This window comes from Phragmites australis, chromosome 10, assembly GCF_958298935.1.
Source record: "Phragmites australis chromosome 10, lpPhrAust1.1, whole genome shotgun sequence".
Taxonomy (NCBI): Eukaryota; Viridiplantae; Streptophyta; class Magnoliopsida; order Poales; family Poaceae; genus Phragmites; species Phragmites australis.
The window spans coordinates 26,815,024-26,825,908 of NC_084930.1; the positions used below are offsets into that span (position 1 = coordinate 26,815,024).

The 10,885-nt window shown below is 43.5% G+C and overlaps 3 protein-coding genes across 4 annotated transcripts; 2 read left to right on the forward strand and 1 right to left on the reverse strand.

Annotated features, from left to right (window-relative positions):
• Positions 1-334: 334 nt before the first annotated feature.
• On the forward strand, positions 335-4,986 carry LOC133930507 (THO complex subunit 4D-like). The gene is made up of 7 exons (XM_062377168.1): positions 335-806; positions 1,794-2,084; positions 2,575-2,718; positions 2,816-2,884; positions 3,639-3,835; positions 3,964-4,020; positions 4,585-4,986. The coding sequence occupies exons 2-7, from the start codon at positions 1,833-1,835 to the stop codon at positions 4,772-4,774; spliced, it is 909 nt and encodes a 302-aa protein (XP_062233152.1). The 5' UTR covers positions 335-806; positions 1,794-1,832; the 3' UTR covers positions 4,775-4,986.
• A 1,608-nt stretch (positions 4,987-6,594) lies between these two features.
• On the forward strand, positions 6,595-8,766 carry LOC133883388 (glutathione S-transferase T3-like). Of its 2 annotated transcripts, XM_062322702.1 has the most exons (3): positions 6,595-7,074; positions 7,605-8,039; positions 8,117-8,766. In XM_062322702.1, exons 2-3 carry the CDS (start codon positions 7,620-7,622, stop codon positions 8,681-8,683), a joined length of 987 nt encoding a protein of 328 aa, XP_062178686.1. In that variant the 5' UTR covers positions 6,595-7,074; positions 7,605-7,619; the 3' UTR covers positions 8,684-8,766. The 2 variants fall into 2 exon arrangements, with proteins under 2 accessions (XP_062178686.1, XP_062178687.1); XM_062322703.1 differs by lacking the exon at positions 6,595-7,074 and having other exon boundaries at positions 7,474-8,039.
• Positions 8,767-8,978: 212 nt separating this feature from the next.
• On the reverse strand, positions 8,979-10,747 carry LOC133930194 (uncharacterized). The gene is made up of 2 exons (XM_062376868.1): positions 10,088-10,747; positions 8,979-10,011 (listed from the first exon to the last, which is right to left on the reverse strand). Exons 1-2 carry the CDS (start codon positions 10,324-10,326, stop codon positions 8,979-8,981), a joined length of 1,272 nt encoding a protein of 423 aa, XP_062232852.1. The 5' UTR covers positions 10,327-10,747.
• Positions 10,748-10,885: the final 138 nt, after the last annotated feature.

Below are 10,885 nucleotides of genomic sequence, written 5' to 3' on the forward strand. Positions count from 1 at the left end.
GATACTATAGCGTAACTAGTGGAGAGCGGTAAAAAAACATATGTTATATATATAGAATGAGTACGCACTCGTAAACGGATACTATAGCGTAACTAGTGGAGAGCGGTAAAAAAACTAACATTGTTGATGCCCTCGTAAGCCATGGTGAACATTGTTGATGCCCTCGTATGCCATGGTGAAATAATGGGACTGTGCCACATGCCTTCCGGCGTCAGATCGAGAAGTGGACCTGAGGTCTCAATGGGACGGCCGAAAAGGAGACACGTCCATCTCCGATTTGCTTCCCATTGTTTCTACAGTGGGCCCGGCGCAGGAAAATCACGCAGCAAAAGGAACCCAGTCCCCTGGCCCCACACCAAAGCCGTCCAGGCCCGTCCTCCACTATCGAGCCTCGTCGAGGAGAAAGACTCGTCGCCGCCGCCGGCCAAAATCCATCTCACCACGCGTCCTCAGGGAATTCCTTCAGAAATCGGCCGATCTCTAGTCATCCGAGCACACCCCACCTCATATCTCCCCACTCCCCAACCCGCGCAAGCCCGCAGGCAATTAGGCCTTCAGCCACCTGGGCTCAGCGCCAGCGGCCGGCGGCAGAACTCGTCACCACGCCCTCCCTTGCGTTGGATCGAGTCGCCCCGCCGCCGGAACCACACTTCTCTCCGTCGCCACGGGAGCCCTCCCGAGCCTCTTGCCTCCTCGTCCCCTCCCGTCGGCCTCCTCACCGTGGATCGATCTCACGGCCAGGACCATCTGCAGCCACCGTACTGCGGCCGACCAGATACCCCCCGTAGACGTCCTACGCTGCCAAGGTGCGTGGATCTGTTTTTCCTTTCCTCCCCCCCCCCCCCCCCCGCCGAATACCTTGGCCTGATTTCAGCAGAGGTATAACCTTCGGTCTTGTGAAGTACTAACTACCTTGGCTTTTGTGACGCGATCGTGCGTGCTTTTCTTGGGTGGGCGATGGGAAATTAGATGTTGATTTCTGGGTTGAGTGATTTGTAAGTACATGTAGAAACCACAAATTTCTCCATGTTATGTTCAGATAAGGGACTGTATAGATGCATTGGTTTCATCCCCGTGTTACCGATACCTTCTGAATCTAGTTGGAGGAGAACCCAATGGTAACTAGTTGCCAGATTGTTGTGTGCTCATGTAGCTGGCCATGTTTAATTACCGTTGGGTATCTTAGTTAGATCAAATACTCAGGATGTATAACATGTGATAGAGCTCCTTTGTTTCAGTTGAGATTTGCTATATCAAACTGCAAATTCTTTGTTTGGAGTGTTTTCAGTCTGTTGTCGTGTTCAAATAATATAACTTATAACAGGGACTGTAGGTATTCGGAAAGGTTAGGTATGAGCCTGAATGCCTGATGTTTTCATTTAGATTGTGTTGTATTTTACTTTCAATATATGGAGGGTGCCTAATAGAGTGATTTTGCAGAGATCTTTCGATGACATTGTATTTTACCTTTGTAAGCTGAAATTTGGAAGCTTTTGGTCGGCTCATTAAATTGCATATGTGTGGGCACAATTGCATAAGACAACGTGATGATAAGTGTGGAAGAATAAGTCCACAACTAAATATGCCATGCATGCTAATCATATAAAGTGAGTGCTTGCTGCTTAGCTGTACTTTTTCTGCTAGAATAGTAATATCTTTATCATACAAAATTTAAAGTGAAAAACGAAAGAAACCTAAGATTGCTATGTTCTCTATGTGCACGTGTGTGCTTGCCTGGTCTACTGCAGTTCAACTGAACAATCAAGATACTGAAGTTGGTTGCTCCTATGCAGGGTTTTATTCTTAACTTTGCGTCTCAAGTCTAGTCTTGGATGGCAACATCTTTGGATGTCCCACTGGATGATTTGATTAAGAGCAGAAGTGGAAGGGGAAGGGGAAGGGGAAGGGGAAGGGGAAGAGGCAGGGGACAAGGAGGGGGTCGAGGCAGAGATGATGGCCAAAGGTTGGCCCGTGGTTCATGGCGTGGGCGTGGTGGTGGCACTTTCCGTGGAAGGGGCCTAGGGGTGCCTTCACGAAGGCCTCTTGGTGTTAATACTCGGTCCTCAACATTTGCTATTGCCAAGGCAAGCACAAAACTATCGCTGATTTTCTATATACCTTCAAGAATCCAAATTACAGTAGGTACCTGACAAGAAGTGGCTATAAACTGATTTAAAGGGACAGCCCAATGGTTCAATCCAGACCACATCTGCTGCCTTTTAGCTGTGGAACTTCAAAGAGGATCTAATGGGTTTCTTGTTTTGAATTACCTGAGAACTGGCCCTTTTCTGCTGAGTATGTTGTGGCGAGATTTATGCTGGTTTGTGCTGGCTAATGCTTCAAAGTTCAAACTGAAAACCTTGTCTATACTCATTGTCAGCATGGTGATGGGCCACATATTTTATGTGGATAATGTCTTCGATTTTTTCATAAACCATTCTATGCAATGGTATAGGGTTTTATAATTTTGCTGTTGCTGGTTGACTCATCAAGTACCATGGATTGATGAGTTTTGTGGTTTTATGCTAATACTTTCTCATCACAATCTGGCATGCATGCTATGGAATATCACAGTCATTCAATAAAGCCAAGACTTTTGTGTGGAGACATGATTTGTTTGAGGATAGTATGGTGGCTGCTGGTCTTTCTGGGATAGAATCTGGAACAAAGCTGTATATTTCAAACTTGCACTATGGAGTTACAAAGGAAGACATACAGGTAACTGGATCCTCAAATGCATATTAGAATAGCTGATAGCCCAATTCACGTTTAACATTTTTTATGCTGATCTTCTTTGTCCACAACATTGGTTCAGGAGCTTTTTTCTGAAATGGGCCACTTGAAGCACTGTGCTGTTCATTATGACAATAATAGGCGCCCAACTGTGAGTCTTTGTCTAAAACTTGGTCCTTTCAATAACGCAGATGTGTATTTTTTAATTATGTATTGTTTATTTGTATATTTAATTATTCATGCTTGGTCATTTTCTCATGTTACGTTCCGAGCATAAAGCAAGTCCCTTCTTCCTTAACACATACTGGACCTGTTTGTTGCATGTTTAGGGTTTGGATAATGCATTGATTGGTTGTAATGAAGTTTGATGGGATGGACTTATAGCAATTATAACTTGGATCTAGTCTAATGCACCATGATAATCATACAAAAGTACAAAATGGAAAATAGCCCTTTGTATTACCTGTAAGCCACTTAGATCATGGAACATGAGCACAATCATTGCCCCACGCTCATCCACCTAGAAAAAAAGGAAGAAAAAACACTCTCACTCAAAGAAAAAGCATTGACAGAAAAAACACCCTCACTCAAAGAAAAAGCATTGACAGTACTTGTTTTTGAATAAATTTTAAAAGGAATCTTACCTTTTGAATTTGTTAGTTATTGGACAGCCATAATTCTATGTTATTTATTTATTTTAACTGCTTTTGAGACATAAGTTTAATTGACCAGTCAACCTCTAGCTGCCAATAGGTTACAAAGTATGCAGGTGTTTCCTTTAAAACTTCAACTATATCTAGTCATATAATAAATGTAATATATTAGTTTGATGTTTGCTTCACAAAAAAATGCTACGTATATGAAATTTACTCATGGGTATGTTCACTGATTATATTCTTGAACAGGGTTCAGCTGAGGTGATATTCACTAGGAGAAGTGAAGCTCTTGCCGCATTGAAACGATATAATAATGTGCGCCTTGATGGGAAGGCAATGAAGATTGAAATGATAGGAGCAGATTTGGGTCTATCCGCTGCTTTCGCACCCCGAATTAGTGTTGTTCCTGGTGCAAGGGGAAGAGGACAGAGAGAAGTTGTAATGATGTATGTCTCTTTTTTGCTAGTGCATGGCTTAGAAGATGCCCTTACTAGTGATTTCACCAATAATCCTGTAGCAATTCTAATTTTCTGATTCTTGTTCCTCACACTTATGTTAAATATTTTCTTTTCAGGCCTGGTGCAAGTCGGTTTGGTCGAGGTGCGGCGGGCTCATCCAGTTCGCTTCCTGGGTAGGCTCTTGTGGCTATATATATATTCTTTGCTCCATAACCTGCCTCAAAATTACAAATAGCGCAACTTCCCTCCTATAACCAGTAGAATAAACTTGGTGAAATAACCATATGAAACAAGTCTTCCAACTGATGGTAGTGCACAGCTGGTATGCCTTGCACCCTTGCCTGTACATCTTTGGAAACCTTGTGTGGTAGTGGCAGATTTGATCTCTATTTTTTCTCCATTGTGGTTGTGAGCTATGGATTTATGCACCTGTCTGTTGTGTATTGATGAAACATTGTGCTTATGGTTTTTCTACATGGGAGCAACCAGCAACTAATACCATCCCATGTACCTTAAGCTACAAATTTGATATGTGATTTCTAAAAAATAAACTAATTTGCCTTTTGCTGACAAAAAGTGCCTGCAGTTACCGTGGCCATGTTTAAGGATATTCTCTTTTTGTCAGCTGGCAGACACAATCTCTGATCATAGTAGAATGATAGATTCCATCTGCAGTCCATGTTTTTCCATTTCATAGTAGTTCCATTACCTTTTAGTAATCATTGTGTTATGTTCAGGTGGAAGCGTGGAGGTTTTGTTCAAAGAGGGGGAGGACAAGTGCGCGGTCGCGGACGTGGCCGTGGGCGTAGTAGCTTTGGTCAGGGGCGTGGACGTGGCTATGTACGGAAGGGACCTGTGGGGAAATCAGCTGAACAATTGGACAAGGAGCTTGACAACTACAATTCTGGTGCGATGGATGTCGCCTAAGATGCTGCATCCAATCACTTGAAGTTAGAACTGGGTCGAAGTTAAGCTTATTTTGTGTTTGTTTTTGCTGCCGAACTATCACCAGTTTGTCATGTGTTCGTTGCTTAGTTTGAAGATTAGATTTTTAACTGCAATTTCGAGTTCGAGGCTAGCCATACGATATTATAGTTGGCTGATAGCTCTTGATGATTGGTGTTTTCGATGGTTGTGTTTTTTTGCTGTCATCTCTTCCTCTTTTTAATCTGTAGTTTCTGTTGATGGGTTCAGTCTGGCAAAATTAGCCTATAATATTCGATGAGCAGTAGCCGAAATGCTTGGTTAACACTCGGCATCCTCTAGAGAGACTATAATGCTTGGTTAATTCGATGAACAGAGTTTGCGGCAAGCTTGATAGAAAAATTCATGAATTCCTATTTCTTCGCTGATTACCTTGTGCCATGATCAACTCATACGTTTTCAGTTTTGGTGTAGCTAATATGGTCTTATTAGGTGTGTATGTAATTTTAGTGATTAATAATAATATAGTTAATAAAACTAATATATTTATTAAATATATGTTTTAGTATGTCTTACGTATACAACATAAGAGAAGTTATCGAAACTAGAATAAATGAATGAAATGAATGTGTTATATGAATTTTGATGTGATCAAATAGGATATATTTCTGTATAATTATGTAAAGCTCTTCACAAGTTCGGAGTTTGGAGTGAAAAGTTATGTTTAAAATATGAATTGTTAGTCAGTTAAAAATATACATGGTGGATATTATGACGTGTATAATTTGAAAAGCAAAGGATAATTCGGTGTTCATAAAAATAAATACATCTGATGATCCGGTGTTCATAAGAAGTTTTTGGCGGATTCTTTTAAAGAGCTTTCAAATGAGATCTAATACACGTTAAATGTTTCGGTGTTTATAAAATGAACATGTTAGACTATTTTTTTTAGAATGGTTGTAAAATAGTTCGGTTGGCTTCGTATGGACGTAGGATGTTACAACGTTCAAAGAGGATATTACGTCGGAACTTCTAGTGTTCATAAGACTATGAAGTGGAGTTTCAACGGCTAGTTCGTAGCATGTGCACGAAGGATGTTTCGGCGTTTGTAATGTTGTTCACGTTGGACCTTCCGGTGAGTACAATAAAATGTGACTGTTGGAGTAATGGTTAATTCACGGGGTTAAGACTATAAATATCTCGTTGGTCATTTGAGAGGTTGGAGTTCAGAGAAGTTTATAGATACTTAAGAAGACATCTAAACAATCAAAGTACTTAAAGTGATCATCCAAGGGAATTAAGCATAAGATTAGAGACTAATTAGTACTAATAGGTCTAGAGAGATATGTTGCTAGGTGTTGCTGTCTAGAGAAAGGATTAAAGAGTAATTCTAACTTGTACCAATTGGTACGTCGATACCTTAAAGTCTTAGTAACTCATCGACACTGTGAGCTTAATAGTTTATACTTATTGATCCTCCAACTTGGTGTGGAGTGACGGCAAGAATCTTGTATAGGGATGCAGATACCCTTGTCTTGATAGCTCAAGCTCTGAAGTGAAGACAACGATAAGTGATCAAAAGAGAGGTTTGGGGTGAGATATTGTCTTGATGGCTCAACCTACTTAACGCTTAGATGGCTAAGGGCTGTGACTGGGTGTTGTCCAGGAGCTATAGCCTAGGCGGCTGCTCCAACGTAGACTAGAAGTGACATTTTCAATACCACATGGTAAAAATCATTTGTGCCGAGTTTGCTCTCTCTACCATCTTTACGTTTCTGTATTTACTTCTTGCAATCTATCCTTAGAGCATCTCCATCCGGCCCCCTTTCCCACTCCTTATCCTATTTTTTAGGAAAAACAGTACAAAAACCTCTCCAACCGGCTCCCTTTCTCACCCCTCATCTTTGAGGGACCCCTAAAATTGCATCTTCGAACCTCATCTGTAGGAAGTGTGTACCGAGCCCCTATCCATCAACGACCGAGCTTCCCGCGCCGCCACGGACATCTCCTCCGCCATCCACGCCAGGTACACCTTCGCCCCCCCTCCCCTGTCCCGCCGCCTGGCACGCCGACGCCTCCTCCGCTTGCCCGGCAAGCGGCTCCTCCGTTTTGGCCGACGCAGCCGCCTCCTCCGCGTGCCCCACGCCGCCGAACCCCGTGGCCGCCCGCGCCGCTGGCCCCCTTCGCCGCTCGCGCCGCTGGCCCCCTGGCTGCGCCGCCGGACCCCTTGGCCGCCCGCGCCGCTGGCCCCCTTCGCCGGCTTCCCGCGCCGCCACAGACATCTCCTCCGCCATCCACGCCAGGTACACCTTCGCCCCCCTCCCCTGTCCCATCGCTTGGCACGCTGATGCCTCCTCCGCTTGCCTGGCAGCCGGCTCCTCCGTTTTGGCCGACGCAGCCGCCTCCTCCGCGTGGCCCACGCCGCCGGACCCCTTGGCCGCCCGCGCCGCTGGCCCCCTTCGCCGCTCGCGTCGCTGCCCCACCGCTCGCGCCGCCGGGCCCCTTGGCATCCCGCGCCGCTGCCCCCCTGCCCGCGCCGCCGGCTCAGCACCTCCGGTGCCCCGCCCAGCAGATCTGAGCGAGAGAGGAACTCGGAGAGGGAGGGAGTCTGGCACAGAAGGAGTCCGGCTGGAGAGAGGGAGGGAGTCCGGCCGGGGAGTGGGAGAGAGGAGGAGGGAGGCGACTGGGAGAGTGAGGCGACGGGGAGATATTTGGAGCCGGCTGCAGAGAGGTTTGGAGTGGGCCGGCTTTAGAGAGAAATGGTAGAAATTGATTATGTGTAAATTTTGCAATGCTAAAAATTGATTATATGTATACAATTTGTGTTATGCAGGTGTAGGTTACAACAATGGATAGTTTTTTGGATTTGATGAGTGATCCAAACATTGAAGACAATGGACCGTATTGGGATGATAGTCAATTTGCAAGCCCACTTGAGGAGCAACAAACGCCACATGTAGAAGCTGGTGCATCCCAAAAAGCAAAAAAGGCTAGATCAAAAAATTTCAGTGTAAAAGAAGACAACATGTTGGTGTCGGCATGGCTAGAAGTTAGTTTGGATGCTATACAAGGGAATGAACAATCACGTGCTACGTATTGGCAAAGAATTACTGATTATTTTCATGAGCACAAGGACTTTGCATCTGATCGTAATTCCAATTCTCTACAGCATCGTTGGTCTGTCATACTAGAAGGTGTTAACCGATTTTGTGGATGTTATGTTCAGATTCAAAACAGGAGGCAAAGCGGGGTGACAGAACAAGATAAGGTATAATGTTCTCTTCTTTATTTGATTGTCATTTTATATGGTGGTGCAAGTCTAATAAGGTGTACTTACATGTGTAGGTAATGCATGCATGTGAATTGTATAAGTCAAAAGATCCGAAAGGCAGATCGTTCGGATTGTTGCATTGTTGGAATATCTTGCAGCACGAGCAAAAGTGGAAGGATAGGTGCGGCGAGAAAAAACAGAAGACATCCACCACTGGAAGTCCATTGTCCAGTCCTGGGACCAATGAGAGTCATCTAGAGGTTGATGGGGAGGGTCATACTTCAGAGCCCGTGGTTAGGCCAGTAGGTAGGAAGGCGGAGAAAGAGCGACAGCGGCGAGGTAAAAATCCCATTTCTTCTGGAGATAATCTTTACATGGAAGCGATGGAAAACTTGTGGGCTAAGAAGAAAGAGGCAGAAGCCTTGAAAGAGGTTGCAAAAAAAGAGCGCAATGATGAAAGACTTGCACTTGAGAAGAAAAAGATTGAACTGAAGGAACAAGATATTGAGTTAAGGAGAAGGATTGAAGATGATAAGGTGATGAATATGGATCTTAGTGCTATGAGTGAGCGACAACGACATTACTATACACGCTTGCAGGATGAGATCATTGCTCGGCTGTTTGGCACAGGCTCGGGTTGAGCTACTTCATATATAGAACTTTAAGTATTTTGTTGGCACTTTAAGTATGTTGTATAAACTTTAAGTATGTTGTATAAACTTTAAGTATGTTGTACAAACTCTATGTTAGTTTTATGGACTATCTATGTTAGTTGTACAGACTATCTATGTTAGTTGTTGTGTGATGAAAAATCTGCATACATTACCATACGTTATTACAACTGCATACATAATAGGTACTGACTACATTATTACGAGTGCATACATAATTAAAACAGTACATGGCAGGTACCGACTATATTGGTACAACTACACACTACACCCCTCCATATTTTTTCCACAGGTGCTCGACTAGATCATCACGAAGCTGTGAGTGAGTTTCCCTGTTAGTAATGGCTAGATGAGTTCGAAGAAACGCTTGCAGTTCAGCCGTAGGACGATGAGAAGCTGTCACAACTTCTCCCATCCCATCAAAATGGTGGTCACCTTCTGCATCTCGCTCATCTTCAACGATCATATTATGCATGATGATACAAGCTGTCATGATTTGTCCTAGTGTGTCTTGATCCCAAAATCTTGCTGGCCCACGAACAATGGCAAAACGAGATTGCAGAACTCCAAATGCTCGTTCCACCTCCTTCCTCACCGCTGCTTGTACTTTCGTAAAATATTTCCTCTTATTCCCTTGTGGAGATGGTATTGGCTTAACAAATGTGGCCCATTGAGGATATATGCCATCTGCAAGGTAATACCCCATTGTATAATTATGATCATTAATGGTGTAGTTCACTTCTGGAGCGTGCCCTTCAGCTAGATTTGCAAATAGGTGAGAACGGTGCAGAACATTAATATCATTGTGAGATCCTGGTAAACCAAAGAAGGCATGCCAAATCCAAAGATCATGTGAAGCAACGGCTTCTAGAATAATGGTGGGCTCGTGCACATGACCGGTAAACTGACCTTGCCATGCTGCAGGGCAATTCTTCCACTTCCAATGCATGCAATCTATGCTCCCAAGCATACCGGGAAAACCCTTTTGCTCTCCAATTGTAAGTAATCTAGCTGTATCATTATCATTTGGGGATCTTAGGTACTCATCACCGAAGATTTCAACAATAGCTTTCACAAACCTTTTAAGACTCTCTACAGCAGTACTTTCTGCAATCCGAATATAATCATCAGTAGCATCTGCTGCTACTCCATAAGTTAGCATCCTAAATGCTGCGGTTATCTTCTGCAAAGGAGATAACCCAAGACGTCTGATTCTATCTCTTTTCTGCACAAAATAATCATCATGTTGTTCTACAGCTTGCAGTATGCGAAGAAATAGAGAACGAGACATTCTAAACCTGAAGAAAGTAATAAGAATCAGCCGAACCCCAGAGGATGCACAAAAATAATGAACAAACAAAAACAGATACAAACCTGCGACGAAAGAAAGTTGGACCGTAGGTAGGAGCATCTGAAAAGTAGTCTTCGTATAGCCTCCAATGCCCGGCTTCTCTGTTGCGGTTGATATACTGACGTCCAGGCACAGAACCCCCAGGTCGTGCAGCATTCAAAAGCGCATATTGAGTGTGTGCTTGGTGTAGTGTAGCAAGAATGAATTCGTCGTCATCATCCTCCTCCGACGACGATGAATCTACCAGAAAATGATGACTCATTTCGATCAGAGAGGGAACTACAAAGGAGTGTGACTTGTGAATGGCAACCGGGGACTGGCCGGGTTTACATAGAGTTGGAAGTAGCTGTTAGAAAAAACTAGCCGTTTGAAAAAAAGTAGCCGTTGAAAAATAAATAGCTGTTGGACAAAAGAGTAGCCGTTGGGAAAAAATAGCCGTTGGGAAAAATAGCCGTTGAAAAAAAAAAACGTTGAAAAAAAGTAACCGTTGCAAAAAATAGCTGTTGGGAAAAAACCGTTAGAAATATAGCCGTTAGAATTAATTTGGTAGTTAAAGGATAATATTAAAATATGGGTGAGTGAAATATAAGGGGTCAGATTTAGGGGGTCGGTTGGAGCGCACAGAGAAATAGGGGGTCAGTCTGGATAGGAAGAACCCCTATATGAAGATATAAGGGGTCAATTTTAGGGGGCCGGATGGAGATGCTCTTACATGTTTACCTTTATAGAGTAGTTTTCTAAAGTTGACTATATATTGCAAACTTTTGAACGGTGGAGCAGACATATTAGATAAATCTAGAGCACATTTAAATAAAAATTTA